We start from the raw sequence: 18,484 nt of genomic DNA, 5'->3' as shown, positions 1-18,484 counted from the left end.
AAAAACATGAATGAAAAGAAAAATGGTATACATAGGGACAAGCAGGCAAAGTAACAAAGAAATCCTTGAACAATGTTAGTTTGTCTGCTTGTCCCTACATAGGAACAGGAGGGTAGTCTTTACATTGTAATTGCTACTCTTTTTCCACACAGAACTTCAGGAACTTTTCAGTTTTCTTTACATTAAGCATTTGCAGTTAAAAATGCCCTTCCTTACAAGGAGACAATATCCAGGTGATATCCATTTTTACCACATGAACTCTCTCACTGTAGCATTTTTCAAGTTGTTAATAATCACTTGAAGGAAAAAGCATTTGTACAGTACTTTCACTGTACACAATAATCCAAGCTAGTACAAAGAAAATTATTTCCTTCAGGATATATGTATGTGAGTTGACTAGTTAGCAAGATTAAAGCATACTTAAAATAGTTGCATTATCACAACACTAAAAAACAGCGTTGACCTATGATCGTTAATTGGCCTGTGTTAGTAATGGCAGCAGCTCTTGCAAACTATTATCATGCTGCTTTTGTAGGTATATACAGGCAATTGTTAAAAATACTTGTCTTGCAATGACAGTAGCCAGAGATGCTTAACTGGTCCAAGAGATGGAAAGATGCTTCCAGTCTGAGCACAAATAGGAGAAATGCAAAAGAATCACAGAATCATCTAGGTTGGAAGAGACCTCCAAAGTCACCTACTCTGATCTCTGACCACTACAGTTCCCTTTCCTAACGGATGGCTAACAGCAAAGAGGAAACAGAACAGGGCTCTGGAAGCTCTGTAAGGGCATTTCACATTCAGGGGGCTATCAAAAAGCTTACAAGACTACATAAAATCAGCACCATGACAAGACTGCAAAGTTTGATTGCTATATACCAGTTAAGCTTCAAATTCATTTAGCTGTTCATATCACATCAATCTCAAGTTTGTTCTTAATATTCAATGTAATTCACCTCTCCCCTACACGTTACATGGTATTTTAGTGAACAGAACTTGTCTTTCCATTTGTGAGAAGAATCCGGCTTTATTTTCAACAGCCCCAAGAATTATTCTGATACATTATCCTATCAGTGAAAGCAGACAACAGAAAACGTTAAAGTTCTTAAGGTGTGAAAAAGTTATTCTTTCCATAGCTACTCTCTATGCAACACAATTAACAGTGTTATGTAAAATCTTACCATTTCTTCACTTCAGCAGGTTTTACCTCATTAACTCCTGCCAAAGTGAACTGACACCTAACAGTAGTCTATTAAGCAAGGTGGCCAAAGAAGCATAAAATGTTTTTGTTTAGCCTTAAGGTATCTAGGTATACTATACCTACAGATTTCTAAGAACGTTCTGGTTGTTCCTCTAGCTTTTGCAGTTTCACAGCAAGATCTATTCATCTTTAGCATTTTGAGAGCCTACCTCCTCATGAAGGACAAAAATACTTTTAAAATTTGACTATTCATCTCAACCTCATTTCCTTCCTCATTCTTCATTGCATCAATGATGAGCATATGGATTCATTCAAAGCCGAAAGGAAGTACAATGAAGACCAAATTAAGCAGTAAGTGTCATACCAAGGGAACAGCTCTGTCACCAAGTTCTCAGCCTTAAATTATCACCAAAACTGATGGTATGTCCCTCTGCTCACAAAAGAGCATTATTTAAGATTCCCCGAAAAACTATCACTGAGCTAAGTGCCACTTATTTCAGTTCTTTTGCAGGTATCTTCACACTTTTACATATGTAAACTTGAGAACATGGGACAAAAGGACTTGGCTCATAGCAGGAAAATATTGCCTATCAGATTGCTCTTCCATACTTTAGTCAACCAGAGCTATAGTCAAAACTATAGTCAAAAATGGATCCTATCAATAAGGGGAAGACAGAAATGGGAAACATGTAGATGGAGAATCTTCTATCAACCTCAATTTGTGTTTCTTCCCTTTAAGCCACACTCGTTTCTGCTTCTGTGGCCATGTAGTGCTGAACTAATCAAAATTACTTTTAAAACATCTGTTTGGTTCAAGGCTACGATCAGATAAATTAATTCCCTATAAATCAATCACAGCAAGCACTCAAAAAACAAACATCCTTCCTAAAAGATCCTACGCTAACCAAATTATGACCAGTGATTAAAAAAATGGGTGAGCAGCCTTTTCCTATCCAGTCTACAGTGAAAGAATTGGATTATTGTCAGATCAAAAAATCTCCACTTTTCAAGCCCTTCAGTTTGGTATTTGAAAATGAGTTTCTACCTGCTACTTCCAAATTCAAAAGACACAGAATCACAGAATGGTATGGGTTTAAAGGGACCTTAGAGATCACCCAGTTCCAGCCCCCTGCCATGGGCAGGGACACTTCCCACCAGACCAGGTTGCTCAAAGCCGCATCCAGCCTGGCCTTGAACACTGCCAGGGATGGGGCATCCACAGCTTCCCTGGGCAGCCCGTGCCAGTACCTCTACACCTCTGAGTAAAAAACAACTGTCCAAAAGTAAATCTTCTATCCTTCTGAGCCTATCAAACCCCACCACCCACAAACACAGACCAAGTACAAGATGATTAAGTGTTCAAAATTCCAAATTACAACAGTTGCAAGAAACAAACAGCATTTTTCATAACAGCTTAAGAAAAAAATAGTGCAGCTAAGTTTCTATTAAAAATAACACTATGTCAACAGAAGTCTTCATTTATTTCCAGGTGTTCAAACTGTTATTACACATATGCCATTTAACTACTTTTTATTTGAACATTAAGAGAATTACAGTTGGAGGGCTCATATTTCCAGTGGCCTCTGTAGTAGATACCACCAGAACAAAACATTAAACATTCCACATGTTAACAATATGACATTTGAGTTACCAGAATTACAATTTTTTTTATTTTTTTTTTACTAACAGATCACATAAGAAATACGTAACTGGGGCATTTCCTTTAACAGAAATATCAAACTCAGTACTGCATTTGTTTAATTTCAATATGAACGTCTCTACATAAGAGCAACATCATACATAACAGTTTGATTTAGCACACATGGTACTTTGGCTACTCTAACTCTGATGTATGTTTCCTCCTATGCTCCATAGTAGGTATAAATTATAAAACATATTGCTAATATGCCCTGCATAAATATCAAGAACCAAATGTATCTTTCTTTTGCAACTTCAGTGGGAAAGCCAACAGCGTTTATTTTCATCTCATATTACAGTCTTTTTCATACATGCAGTTTTCTTCCATGGACACTTCTACATGTATCCTAACTACCATTTTTTCTGCAAGAAAATAATCTGTATTAAAAAAAAAAGAATTTTCTTATCTCAAATCAGAAAAACTACAGCCATAGACAACACATGACAAATCACAACCGTTAATCTCAAAATAACACTGAATGTGTCAAATTTATGTCAACTAACCATCAGTCAGCTGAGGTGCAAAGAACTCCCTCACAATTCAGGTTCTATTTGGAGCTCATTTGTGACACTGACTAGTTTATCTAGTTACCTTTTTTGTAGGACATGCAGATGTTAAGACCAGCGCAAGTAAAATATATTTCAATCAGTATTACAGGCAGGAATATATACCCATCAGATGGAAAACTATTTTCCAAACACACAAGCTAAGTAAAATCAAACGGCCCCAAATTTTACCAAGTAAAATGGGATAAACAGCTCCAGTACTTATCTCCACAAATTCAGTAAGGGGGTTATCTATAAGAAATATTAGCTCTTGATTAACAAATACTGATTTATTTGAACATCTCTACCATCAGTTTCCACAATAGAACTAATCACTATAGTAAAACTTTTTCCACTTACCCTCCCAAAATGAATGAATTTAATTTTCCACCTTCCTGAACACAATTATATTGTACTCTGATATTACAACTGCCATCCAATGACCTACTACCACAGTAATCTAATTGAGGATAATGTTCCTACTATTATGATAATCATGCACTTATGCATTTTAAAGTAGCCACATGGAAGTTTTGAGGTAAACAGTTGAAATCTGGTTGCAGTCAGATTTAAAAGGAAAAAATGCAAAAAACATGCTGCAAATAAAAAAGATCTAGAAACTGTCAATAATGATCTAAAGCAATTTATTTGATTCACTGATCTACTAATCTGAGAAATTTTAGCAAATATTTCATTTATACTGTTTGGTCCAAGTGTCCCTAAACACCACTCGAAGTTGTGCCCAAAAACATCTGCTACCACAACACATCTCTTCCTCTTCTATTCAACTTTTTCATAGCTCTGAAACTCGCATTTCCTGAGCTACACAAAACCAGATCTTAACTTCGAACTATCTCAAGAATCCGTAAGTTAAAAAGTAGATGGAAGTATCTAATACAGTATTTAAGTTAAACAATATATACTTAATTTGATGAGGTCACCTTCCCTCACCCTTCATGTATCATTTGTATTGAATTATAAACTTTGCAGCACAGGAACAGTCTGTGTATGGCACTTAGCAGAACAGGACTTCCAAGTATGTCTGCAATATAAGCAATTATATTAAGATATCCCACAATTAAACAGTAAATCCTGTTTATCTATACAAAATTTAAAAATATTTAAATTTACCATCAAATGGGAAAGTTACAGCTGAACCAATAAATTGTACATTCACTACTTAGTACTACATAGCCTTGAAATGACAGTTTTCATGAAGTTGTTTCATCATCTTCTTTCTATTAATTATGTCATAAAATGAACTCTTCTCCATTTCTGCTAATGTTAAGCTTCTTCACTGTAGTTATTATGTCAGCTAACTTTGAGCTTTAGCCATTTCTCTAGCAGACTGCCCGTTCGCTCTCTAAGTCCTACTTGAACATATTCGTTCTTCTTTCCATAGCCTCATGATGCCTACCAAGATCTCCCTTCAGCTGAGACATCTAGTCTAATAGAACATCCACTGGACACAGGCTTCTCTCCTCAGAATGTACGTTGGTAGACAAGCAAAGTTCATTACTTGTGGATCCACTAGGTACCAGTGCTCCACTGTAAGCACTACATACTTTCTATACAAAAGAAGAACCAGTTGTGCACATGTAATGCACGCAAGGCAAGCCAAATGGTTTGGTCAGACAGGGTGGTCAGGGCAAAAGCATGATAGCCTGATAGTCTGGCTGAAGCAATTTTAACCCTGTATGACTGTTTAACCTGTGTTACAGCTTATTTTAAGCACTATTGTTTAAACAGTGCTCTCAAACAAAAGCCCTACAAAAGCAGGTTAACTGCTATTTTCGATGGAATAACTATTCAGTATGTGTTCAAGAATTAATTTAATGCAAAGATTGAAAAGTGTGCCTAAACAATAACAAAGTTTGGAGCTTTTAAACGCTACCTTACTCTGAGGTATATGTCTATTACTGTAAAAGTTTATGCATCACACTCTAGAAACTAGGGTCCATGAATAAAGGCTAATTGTATTTTCTAAGACAAGCAAGCTATATAAAAATGGGAACAGACTGTGTGGGTGGTGTTAAAGTGTTACTGTTTAGCATAACACTCCATGCAAACAATGCAAAAAAGTCTATATACTCAGGACTGTTTACATCTGAATAAATAGGGAAAATTAGCAAATACAGTATTTAAAATTATCTACAAAAATGTGTTTTTACCAGGTATTCACTGCTTGTATCAAGTTTTAAAGCAGAAAGCTGAGGGCAATACCAAAGGGTATGAAACAAACAAAAAGTAAATGGAGACATTTTTAAAATCTCCTTAGAAAACAAACTGTTAACTAAACTGAAACAAAGCCTAAAGCCAATAGATGGCCTTATCAACAAATGTCTTCAATCAAAAGGCCATAACAACTATGCTTTACATATTACTTGATTTGTTTATTTTACACCATGAGTTGAAAGCAACACATTTCTTTTTAGTAAAGTATACACAAATAGCCTCACTCAGAATACACTTTTAATGCACATAAAAAAAGTATTCATCTTACAAATTGTTTTGCAATCCAAATATACAATAGCTTCGAAAACAATATTTTAGAAAACAAAAGCCAATGTAAAAAGACTGCTTAAACCAACAAAAATGATAAAGATTTCTGTATGGCTGTCTTTACAGTTTTCTTACTGCATCATCAATATCAGAAATCTGTTCCTTCAGCTGGTTCCACTGTTCTGGATTTAAAGAAATACCTGAAATGTATTAAAAACAAATACTTAGTACAAAAAGAGAATTGTTATCAGGATCTTGCATACTTTCAACCAAGACTGATTTCACACACAAATACTGTCACAACTCTTAATGCTTGGGCTACATCACGTGTACTAACAAGTCTCAGCTGCATGGTTAAACTACTCACTTAGAACCCTTCAGTTTAGACCTTTAGCCCAGGTCTGAACAGGTTTACCTTACAAAGAAAACGGGTACAATACAACATTCATTCACAAGTGTTTTGTGAAACACAGTAAGGGAAAGAGAGCTCTCGCCCTCATAGGAGGCAGCACAAAATGAGATGAGATGGGAAACCAAACCTATTTCAGTTGGCTGCTAAAAGCCAAATACCTCTGTAGACTGAACTAAGTATTTTTGATGTACTATACGTCTGGTTTTTTATGGTTTTTTTTTCTCTCTTGTGAAGAGAAAAATGGGGGGGGGCATGTCTTAAACCACTGTGAATTACATATGCTATAAGTAACATTTTAGAGATACTCTATTCTATTCCCTAGCACTCACAAACTAACATGGAAGGATTTTTTTTTTGTTATTGTTTTTAAACTTCAATATCACTACAGATTCTTGTGACATTCAATCAATAATCGCTCAGTACCCCAGAAACCATCTCCTCAGTTCTGAATTTTTACTTCTTCAAGCTTCAGTCCAGGCACATTTCCTTTTACGTATTAGCCTCCTCCTTCTTCCACTAATCTTTATGCCAACTCTATGTAAGTACAGACTCACAGGCCTACCTCTCACTCTCTCCAGCCAGGCTCTTCTACTATTTACCCCCTTTCTCCCCCCTCAGTGATCAGGCTTCTTTCATTGCTTTCTCCCTGTAGGTGGAGCAGGACCTGAAAACAGGTGAAACTATGAATTCCATCTTTGGGACTCATTGCCTTTTTCCCCCCCTCTTCTACCACCAGTGTTTTACCAGAGTACTGTTATTTTAAGCAGCAAACACTCCGCATTGTCACTCTTCTAGCCAGTTTTCCCACCAGTCTTTAGGTGGAAGATTTATTTTGAAAACAGTTATACCAGGCATGCTAACCATTACTGGGGGACCAAATGTCATCGAGTTGCCCCTGAACAACATACTATATGAACTGTACGCAGACATGAATTTAGAGCTGCTATTTGAAATAATCTGACAAAGCAACTCCTGTTGGAATTTTTTCTTCTTTTTTATTATAAAATTACAATTGTTTATATTGTTTGCAGCATAGCTTCGTAAGCAGCTCGTAAATGCATCACTGGAATATTAAACACTCATGCTATCACATTATTAGCATTATCCTAATAAAATGCCGTCCTGTTTGCCTCAATGATAAACATTTCCATCTATATCATAGAGATTGATCATCACTTTGCCTGCCCACCAAGTCTCACTGTTGTTTCCCACTCAAGCTTTTGATTGATGTGCTTTTAATTTCCACCTCAAAATACACCAGTTTAGTCTTCAAACATCAAAGTCTTTTTTTTTTTTTTGTTAGACAGCAGCAGCACATCCAAAAAATAAATTTTCTTATAAGGCGCCCATAATACTCTGCTCATACAAACCTACTGTCAGTGGTTATCTATGAGATGTTGAAAATTCTCAAGCTTTCCAAATATCTATTCACTGTGCTGCTCCTGGACACATCATAAAAATATAAATACCTTTAATCTTCAGAACAGAATGTTTCACACTTACCTCTTTCCTTTGCATAATGTGAAAAATGAGTAAAGTAAGCTTTTCTAAACAACCAAATGACATTAAGGAAAGCAACTATCAACTCATCCTCATCTTGCAGATGGCCCAAGTTCCAAAAACAGTTAAGTGAAAGGATGACATAAAAATTAGGTGTGGGAGTAGCAATTAATGGTTTAAAGGCTTATGTTGTGTTGCAGATTAGACAGACACAAAGTACTAAAACTCAAGCACTTCAAGTATTCTCACCTCAATTAAAATATTTTTTTCCAAAAAAATTAGTCATATGAAATATTTCTATTATTTTAATTTGAGATTTGATAAAAATGAAGAACACAATTGTTTTAAATAATTTAACATTGTATACCAACTAAACCCAAGCCTTTTCAGTCATATTAGAAATAAGAAAATCTGACTGTAACATAGGCGAGAAATTGAGTTAATTCAGTTAATCAACAGGGGAGAAAAAGTATGGTTAGATTTATAGCTCCCATAATAAATTTGCTTGTACCCGATGCCTTGTTTCCATTAATTATGCAGGATCCATTTAGAAAAACAGACTCAGGCCAACAAAACCGCTTCGCTTTTGTTTATAATGAACAGATAAAACTAATCATCTGTTAAAACAAAAATATTACTCTTACAATACCATGCAGTAACAAAGTATAAAAATCTGGTACACAGTTTTCCAATAAATTGCAGGCAATGTTTTAATACAAAATAAGATGAAGCAGAACAATACCTTTTCTGCCTGGCTTCATTTCACCTTCTTGATCCATCCAATATTCTCTAATATCAATTAAGACTTTCCCTTTAAAGTCACGAACACTGACATACCTCATTTTGCCAATCTGTCAAAACACATAGAAGGACCTTTTAGGTATTTTATATATTACACCATTCACTTTTCCAAACAGTATTAGACTCAGACATGTGACATTACCCACTGCAGCTTATTTTAGACATGAGAGAAACAACTAGATCAAGAGCTTAATCCAGAGTAGTCAGTAGGCTAATAGGTAATGACAATATAAATGGATGAAGGACTTAAACCAGTTGAGCATTCAATACTTTTTTTTGCAGAAGCGGCTCTCATAGAATAGAAATACCTATATTCTTATCAAATTGAATTCTTACAAAAGCCACTAATTTACTTTTGTTTTTTATTACCTGTATTATAACCATCTTTGTTAACAGCAGTTCTAAACAAAGAAAGAGGGAGCTCTATTACCAAATCTAAATTTGAGTACATTTCCTATCTACAAAAAAAAAAGCACTGAGATATTCACACAAGAAAAGCACAATTTCTAGAGTAGTCTTAGTGGTATTTGGTTGGTTTGTTTAAAACAAAGCAAATACAGATGGAAAATGAAAGGAAACGACCAAGTGGCCCCACACCTGTTTTCAAATCCTCTCGGTACTTCATTGGAACAGAGGGTAAAAATTTCTCACTTGTAACCGTATGTTCCAAAAAAAACCAAAACTTTCAAAGTTTACCAGCGTGTACCATGGCATGAAATTGTCTTTGTTAAAAATGATGCTTCGGGAATTTCTGTACCACAACAACTTAACTGAATTTTGAGGCCTTTTTTTTTTTTGAGGGGGTTGAGAGCAGAGGGGGAAGCATAGCGCACTGCACCACACTATACATTTAGCCTTATTAATTTTTTCCCACATTTGATAACATATTTATTCACACCAATTCAATGTATGTGAATTTGAGAATCAGAAACTAGATAATGAAAATGAAGCAATTAATTTAAGAAATGCTTAGAGTTCTGTATGTACTTTCCGGATACAGTTCCTGAACAAAGAACACATCCTAAAGCAAACAATTTTAAAACAGAAAAAGTAAAACAGCTTTATTAAGAATATCAAATTTCCTTAACTGATGCACTGACATAATTTAACAGGGGATAAAACACGTCTTACTAGCTTCAAGTCTGACCAGAAAACATGAACTCTTATATCAGTTAAAGTCATCCACAGATGTTTAAGTCTAAGCTGTTACTTCATAAAATAGATGTAAACAAGTGTGCTTTATGTTTAGTTAAAGACATTTTTCTTCTTATGCAGACCCTGTTGAATTATCTCCAAAATTAATTTTAAAACAATTGGAACACCTTTATATACCGTAAGCATGAAGCTTTTTTCTTACTTCAAAGTAGCCTTTAAAACGAACATGAGTTTACAGTTCACAATAGTATTTTGTGATTTATTAAATACTTCCACAGCACTACAAATACAACACAAAAATAAGCTATGATGTCAGAGCAGCTGAGTTCTTTCAGACTTAACTTGGTAACATGGCCATATCTGTCAGCACTGCTGGCAAAGGATATCCTAAGTAGTCTGCATATACAACATTTCTTGGTTTTACACTATAACACTTCACCGACTTCAAGTGGCTTAGGTCTCCTTCAAGTACTAGTACTCCAGAACATCTTTTTATCCCAGGTCTATCAAAGACCACTAGTGCGTTGCCAAGTAATTCCAGATTTGCTCTAAGAAATAAAATCTGATACAATACAGCAGATTAGAGATGCAAGTACAGTAAAAGGGTTGAGGATTTGAATATAAAGACTACATATCTTAATTCAACTACAGTAAGACATGGGTGCAAGAATATAAAGCACGCATTATTTAGCCAGTAAATCAACCTTAACTGGAAACAGGTCCAAATGAAAGTGCTGAAAGGCTTCATGCCTCTGTCTACGTTTCCTCTGAATGCTCATGTTAAATTCAGAACGTTTAGTTGAACTTTATGCAAAACAGTTGTCACTGCTAAAAGCTTTAATACTGGTTTCTAACATACAGTTCTAATTAGCAACAAATGTTAAAATCAACCAAAATCTAGATTTACCCAAGTAAACTGGTTTTTCTTAAGGTCCCGATACCTGCAATTCTGGCACCGAGTCATTTCTAAATAACTTTTTTTCCACACAGCAGCTGATAGTACTAGAATAACTTCACTGGATATAACACTATAATCACTGTAGTGTTCCAAGGGTTGTATTGCTTTAAAGCAGGGCAGTTAATGCTGCTCAACCTTCATACACAAGCTAATATGCTTTTTTATTAAATATCACAACTCTTTAGATACACTATTCTATTAAGTCAAAGATACTATTTCCAGGTTTCCATTACTTAGAATAAAATGCACTGAAATGCTTAGGTTACTTTCAAAGACACTTATCTGACTTCCTGTATGAGTTTCACCAAGTATATTTATCTACATTTTCCCTCTAAAGTGCCGGTTGCTTTTAAACTGCATACACACTGTGAAAGTAGAAATTGCCAAAAGGCAGCCTTCTATCTTAGCTGGTAACTATACGTATAGTGTTAGAAGAAGCACAGTAAAATAACATAAACCCCTAGAATGCAAGGTTCTGTAAACAGCTGAGCTCTGCAGGACAGATTAGATTCAGAACATTAATTCTGAAACTGAGGTGGTTACCAATGCAACACTATTCATTATTTCCACGATCAATCACCTCTAGAGAGCATCATAAGCTTATATATTTATCTTCAGGAACCTATGATAAGTAAAGACTTTACACCATGAAGCTGATGAACTTATTTCTCACAAGTCAAAAAGTAAATACAACTTAACTTTCTAAAAAGAATGAGAGTGTGGGCAAAGTTCGCACAAACTGAAATAATAAATTCTGTGAAATACCTTGTGTAGTGTGGCTCCATTCTGGACTGTCATTAATACTGTATCCAGACAGCATTAACAAACCTACCTATGCCTGATTTGGATAAGATGACATGATTTTTCTCAAACTAACCAAAGCACACGATGCAGAGCTTACATGGGCTTGAAGCCACAGATAGGAATCTACTGCACGAACCCTGAACCCTTCAACATTAACATGAACAAAGCTTCTCCTTAAGACCTCTAGCAGTGTCACAAATTGCAACAAGATAAACTTCTGCACTCCAATTGTGCCTTTAACAAATTCCAAAGTATACTAGGCTACCTATTAAGCCTAAAAAGGCCAAGACATGTAAATAAGATACACTTGGTCTCATACTGAAATAATTCTCTACTACTTAGATTAATTCTACTCTTAATGAGTTTCAAGAATAGTTACACCAACATCTGCTTTAAAAGAAAAAAAAGACCTAGACCTTGACAAAAATGCTGAATCTTCTGAATACAGCAGTCACAAAGACCTCTACTTTAAGTGAAGCTGTATACTTCCAGAACACAGCCTGAGGCTTAAAACATTAAGTCACTAAGTTTCACATCATTTGCTGCCACTCCTACACACAATATGGACATTATAAAACTTCTGACTATCCTATGAATGCTTCACTGACCAATTTCTATCAGTATCAATTCAAGCCACATCTGTGCAAATTCACTTGCACATCAGAGATAATTTTACTGTCACAGGGAAACAGAAAGGAGGTTTGCAGTATTATTAATAGCCCCAAAACAAAAAAAAAAAGTACCTAAAAAAAATTAAAATGCAACCAGAGCTTCTAGCATGCTATCACAGGTACAGGGGAGAGAGAGGAAGTAACCATTGACCAGCAATGCTATTTCTACAGTGAAACAGTTGCACCTTAGTTAAGGCACATTAAGCTGATGTAGCATAAAAAAAAAACACAATGCTTCACATAACAGAATAAGCAATCTAAAAAATATTTGCTGTTGAGTAACTAAAAGGCAGGCAGAGACCAAAGGTTTAGGACACATTAACGGTCAAGTACAACCATTAACACGGTGATGTCAATCGAAGCCCTCCCTCCAACTATACATGATAAACAATGTAAGGACCGATAACATCAAGAGTAACTGCCCTGTATTACATAATCAGTCACGCAGATCTTATTTCTTGAAGAGATTTTTTTTTTGCCATATTCCTTTGCACACCTACAGCCCAAAGCCGCCATTTCTTTTGCCTTACCCAAGATTTGGATCATCTTATTAGACATCCTTCCCATGCCCTTTCACAAACTTAAGTTCTTACGTACACTAATTCTTTAGTTTTTCCCTGCCCTTAACAAGCCACCTAGTCACAGATATTAACTCTTGACCCACTTCCCTAAAACAGGCAATTCAAAGCTACATAAATTCTTGCACAGCTTGCATGTAAGAAACTAAGTTGTGTTTTTGCAGTAGAGAACTAATTTTCTGTATTCCAAGGTAGTTGTGTAGTCGTAGCAGGGAGAAATGCTAAGCAGGTAAGTGGACAGTAGAAGGCCTCACTGTTCCAAAATAAGGTGGAAGCTTGACAAAAGCAGGATGAGCAGTGTGAGAACAGTAAAACAAAGATCACACGTTCTCAAAACATAGGAAAGGGGAAAAGAAAGGGAAAAAGGAGAAATTAAAAGGTTGAAAAAAAAATTGTACATATATGGTATAGAGGAGCATCGAGTAGCTTGTGAACCTGTAGTACTCAGCCAATGAGGAAACAGGGGAGGTGATCAGGCGTCGGGTAGTAGGGAATAAATTAAAGTTATGATTTGTTTACTAAATTGACAGGACGCCCGCCATTGCAATCGCAAATGAAATAGCTTCACAGAAGATCCTGTCTGAATAAAATTATTTGAGATTTTTCTCACATTGCAGTACACACTGCTACTGCTTCAGCTAACCCCAAGAACCATACGCCTTGAGCTCATAAATGCATCTTGCTGAAAAGGAAAAGATCTACATTCAGACGATCTTACAGTCTTTTTGAATGTTCAGTGAGAAAAACCTGCATCACAAAATAAACAAGCGAAACCTATTCCAAGACACCGTCTTATAAGACAGGAGTCAAGATGCCACTGACCTAGTGTTGTGGTTTAGCCCGGCTGGCAGCCAAACACCACACAGCCGTTCGCTCACCCTCCCCCCTCCCTCTCCGGGATGGGGGAGAGAAACGGGAAAGTGAAGTCTGTGAGTTGAGATAAAGACAGTTTATTAAGACAGGGAAAAGAATAATAATAATAATAATAATAATAATAATAATAATAATGTGTACAAAATAAGTGATGCACAATGCAATTGCTCACCACCCGTTGACCGATGCCCAGCCTATCCCCGAGCAGCCGGCCACCCCTCCACCCCGGCTAGCCACCCCTATATATTGTTCAGCATGACGTCAGATGGTATGGAATACCCCTTTGGCCAGTTGGGGTCAGCTGTCCTGGGTCTGTCCCCTCCCAGCTTCTGCTGCATCCCTAGCCTGCTCGCTAGCAGGACAGAGAGAGGCTGAAAAGTCCTTGGCTTGGTGTAAGCACTGCTCTACAACAATTAAAACATCAGCATGTTATCAGCGCTCTTCTCATTCTAATCCAAAACATAGCACCCTGCCAGCTACTAGGAGGAAAATTAACTCTGTCCTACCTGAAACCAGGACACTTAGCTAAATAGGAATGAAGAGTCCATACTTTGTTTTCCAAAAACCTTTCTTTCAAGAGCCCTGGTTAAAAATATTCCCACCCAGAGACTGTCCTGATTTAATATTTACAGTATATTCAAGATGAGTGCTGTATTTACAGACGAAATGATTATCTAGAAAGTTACCATGGACAAAGACCACGAGGGACAGTTAGATCAATTGCCACAACTCAGATTCTTTTCCTCTACTGAAACCTGGAAATGTTTTTTGAGTACCTCATCTGTACCACAGCATCACAACTCTCTTTGACCAGGGCTTCAGGAAACTAGGCTCTACACTACCACAACATTCATACCACCTCAAAACATATTGAATATGATGTAACATGCTACTTTAACCAGGCTTTAAAAGAATCATCAATTTTACCTGAAACATATTCTCATCTCTGTTACTGCTTTGCTTAGAAGAAGCGGCACCTTTTGAACTCTCACCCGTCTTTTGTTTCTTTACAGGCTTTTCTGGAGCTGCTTGCTTTTTCCGCTTCGCCTTGGAGCAAGAGTAAAATAGAAATGCATGAACCACACCTTGCAACTGTTAGTTACAAAAAAAGCTTCCATTAGAGGCTACAAACTACTACTACACACTGTATCACCTTCCTTTTGTGATGGCAGGCCTCCAGTACTGTACAATTTACACTGGAATTTCAAAAAAAATCTCCAAATGAGTCTAATTCTGTTCCCAGTGAAGTTTACAATAATACTCTGGCTTTAAAGAGAGTCAGATCAAAATGCATTTCAAAAAGCCTACTCTTTTTGCGCAGCAATATTATCAGTCCAATAGTTCTAATTAAAAAAATTAAGTCTGATGGAAGTTTCACATTCCTTTCTTCTGAAAACAACAAAAAATGCAGGACAGCTACCAACTTCTAAAAAAATGAAAAATTAAGAAATTGAAAATGAAAAATTGAGATAATAAAGAAAGGATCTGGAAGTCACCTCTATCTGGGGAAAATTTTTTTCTTTATTATCAGGGTCCCATCTTTGTCTATAGCATGATAAATATATTTTTAAAACATTCAGATGGTATTACCTGTAAATCAGATTACTTGCAGGTGCTACGAAGTTACTCTATCAATATTTATATGGTAAGCATACTCTCCCAGCCCATCTCCCTCCCACCAAGAAAACAGTGATACAGAGATACTAAAAGTTAGTTTCACCTGCTAGAACCATATTGTGGGTAACCTCTTTCAAAGAGAAATGGTTGCAACAAATATGGTAGGTTGTCAGAAAAAAAAAACCTTATACCCACTGAAGCAAACGGTTTGAGTACAACTTCTCCGGAATACATTTCCCTACCAAAAAGCCATCACCTGACCATTTTCTCTGATATTTTTATTTGACAGAATTCCTAATTTGCTTATTGCAACTAAGTCACATTTGAATCAATTCAGTAAAGCAAACTAGTTTTTTTCACATACAACATTAAAAGACCTGATGCATCATTACCACCTAGTGTTTCTAAAAAAGGTAATTCACTGTTGTACTCAGTTTTTGTTCATAATGACTGGTACACCAACAAAAACTTACAAATGAAATAAAAATAACTGGGAACATTTGATATATGCATTTAAAAGCAGTTAACATTTAAAAATTAATCAGCTCAAAGACACCCAGGTTGGCCCAGCTTTTAAGTAAGAAACTAGCAGAGAGTAATAGAAAATCTGAAACAGAAAAAGAACATGTAAACAAGATAAGCAAGTGGTAGGGGGATAACCAGGCAGGTGGAGGTTTTGACTTTGGACTTGCAAGGTATCCAGACACCAGAATGAAAGAGGGGGGGGGTGTCTCTCAAAAATAGTCCAAATTCTTGCCACAAGGGGCTGCTTATACCAAAATCTACCTCTTGCCACAAAACAAGAAAGAATTACAGAAAGCTTGTGTCTAGATACGCCATATAGAAAATATGGTATAAAACAAAATGCAACTTAAGAAAAAAGTTTACTGCAAGCCAAAAACCTCTTATCTACCCAAGCCCTAACCCTGCTTTTTTTTTCCTCAAGTGTTTAACAAATCATATGGAACGACATGCACTTTGCCACATAGAAGTTATTACAGTAGTAATGAACCGCATATAATTTTCACCTTTTTGTCAACTTCACTATCTGAATCACTGGCAGATGAGCTTGAAGACACAAGTTCCTTTGACTTAGGCATTCTACAAAGAAAAAGATAGCATGAGAACACTTTACAAGAAATACATCCCATTATATCTGGAAAGCAATCTTCAAACCTGTTTGTAAAGCTTCACCTTATTCGAAATCCTCCTAAATTTTCCTGCCTTTTCATATAAGCTTTAATAAACTGTTCACGCAATCTCAAACACCATTCCCTATTCCCTTTTTTGCTGCAACAGCCTTAAATGCAGCATCTTGGTTTCCAAACTGTTCAGAAAGGGACTTTTTTTCAAAAATACTGCACACTGCTATCCTTAGCTTGAATTCTCAATGCCACATTCATAAACTATTAAGGCCAGAGCATTATCTATATTCTTATACAGGCATTTCGCCTAGTTGAATAAGCCAGCAAGAGCTGTATAATCACCATACACTAAGATGAGCTTCCCCTCAGTAATAGGAAAGTCTGAAAAAACACCTTAGTTACAATGAACTACAGTACTGCAATTAATATTTCTACTGCAGCTTTAACACATCAGTCACTACGGTCTATTCACTTGCCAGACAAGCGGACATTCAACTTTCCTTGAATGCTTGCTGCCAGGTGTGTTTCTACATCTCTTTACTATGCAAACATGTGGTTAGATATAGCAGCTGAAGACCTTGCCTGCTACTAGAAACTCTTTGTGACAAATAAATAGTTCTTTCAAAATAAAAATAACCATCACAGAGAAATTGAATATAAAACTCAAACTATGGAAGACTAAAAAAAATATTAGAGAAGCGGATCTCAGTAAAGGGAAAGGGGTGTTTTTAAACGAACTTGTGGTCAAATAAACCATGTACGCAGGTAAAAATGGAGTCTGAATAATGCTAATGGCTCCATGTGGTTCTAAAGTGGGGCAAGTTCTGTCGTAATAGCTTGGAGCACAATGATAGAAGCTGTAACACTGAAAATGAAACACCGTACGTAGGAGCTAACAAACCACGCTACAGAATGGAGGCAGAGGAGAGCTGGAATGGGACAAGGCAAAGCCAAGCACAGCAACGGCATGAAATCAAGGGGCCGAATGAGACTGATAATCCAGGGTCAGGGGCTACAGACAGAGATTGCAATCCGCATTAAGATGAGAGAGCGACAATATGGAGGAAGGCTGGAAGTGGAAATTGGAGGAAAGAGAAATGGAGGGGATGGCGGTACCCCCTGGGGAGAGGCTGGCAGGCAGAGGGCGAGGCGACACCGCAGCACTGGGGAGAACGAGGGCAGAATGAGACAGACCACGGGAGGGCTAAGGGAAGGGAGAAGAGAAAGAGGAGCCGGGATGAGCTGGGAGCACCGGTAGGTGGATCCCAGCCGCCATTTTCCTCCCCACGTCTCTCCTTGCCCCCGGAGGCAGGGGGCGAAGGCCCGAAGAGGGGGGAGGCGCGGGCAAGGCCAGCCCCGGCCCTGCGGGAGGCAGGGCGGTAGAAGGGGGCTGCGGCTCATCAACGGCGAAAAACAGCAAAACCAGCCCAAAAAAAAAAATAAAAACACAAAAAGGGTCGGGGGTCGTCCGCGGGCAGGCTGCGATCCCGGCGCAGGGGCAGGGGGGTAACGGAGCCGGGCGGTTCCCTGCCGCCATTTTCTCCCTGGCTCGCACCCTCGTTGCCCCCCCAACATGGCAGTTTCTCCTCAGCGCCAGCTCCTCCTCCCGCCCCCGGCCCGCTCCCCGCCGGGGCAGCCCTCCCGCGGGGCGCAGCGGGCACTCGAGGAAAGGAGGACGAGGAGGAGGAGGAGGAGGAGGCGGCGGAGGGGGAAGCGCCGCCGCACGGCCGCCCCGAGCCGCCCGGGAGGCGCCGAGCCTCCGTCAGCGAGGAACCGGAGGAGGAGGGGGGGGGGTGCGGGGGGCGTACAAAATGGCGGCGGGGCGCCGGGGGGGAGGGGGGGGAAACCCCAAGACTCACGTCCTGCTCCGCGCTGGGCTCCGCTGCACCGCTAGAGGAACGGAAGTGACGCACCGCGGGATCCCCGCCCTTGCTCCGCACCACGTGAAGGGGCGGGGGGGGGGAGGGGAGGAGAGAGGAGGGGAGGGGGTGTTTAAAGGGGACGCGGCGCGTTGTTTCTTCCC

At 38.1% G+C, this 18,484-nt stretch overlaps 1 protein-coding gene across 1 annotated transcript; it reads right to left on the bottom strand.

Annotated features, from left to right (window-relative positions):
- Positions 1 to 5,821: 5,821 nt before the first annotated feature.
- SUB1 (SUB1 regulator of transcription) lies at positions 5,822 to 18,454 on the bottom strand. The gene is made up of 5 exons (XM_040541004.1): positions 18,321 to 18,454; positions 16,345 to 16,417; positions 14,627 to 14,746; positions 8,602 to 8,710; positions 5,822 to 6,147 (listed from the first exon to the last, which is right to left on the bottom strand). Exons 2-5 carry the CDS (start codon positions 16,414 to 16,416, stop codon positions 6,068 to 6,070), a joined length of 381 nt encoding a protein of 126 aa, XP_040396938.1. The 5' UTR covers position 16,417; positions 18,321 to 18,454; the 3' UTR covers positions 5,822 to 6,067.
- Positions 18,455 to 18,484: the final 30 nt, after the last annotated feature.

The sequence above is a fragment of the Cygnus olor genome, chromosome Z (assembly GCF_009769625.2).
Source record: "Cygnus olor isolate bCygOlo1 chromosome Z, bCygOlo1.pri.v2, whole genome shotgun sequence".
NCBI classification, from domain to species: Eukaryota; Metazoa; Chordata; class Aves; order Anseriformes; family Anatidae; genus Cygnus; species Cygnus olor.
Note: the sequence above shows the minus strand (reverse complement) of the source record. Positions and strands in the feature narration are given on the sequence as shown.

Coding starts and splice junctions, on each gene's coding strand:
- SUB1 (XM_040541004.1), bottom strand. CDS start 16,416: ATGCCTAAGTCAAAGGAACTTGTGTCTTCAAGCTCATCTGCCAGTGAT. Junction 8,711..14,626: donor GAGATGAGAATATGTTTCAG/GTAAAATTGATG, acceptor GTGTTTTGACAG/ATTGGCAAAATGAGGTATGT. Junction 6,148..8,601: donor AATGAAGCCAGGCAGAAAAG/GTATTGTTCTGC, acceptor AATACATTTCAG/GTATTTCTTTAAATCCAGAA.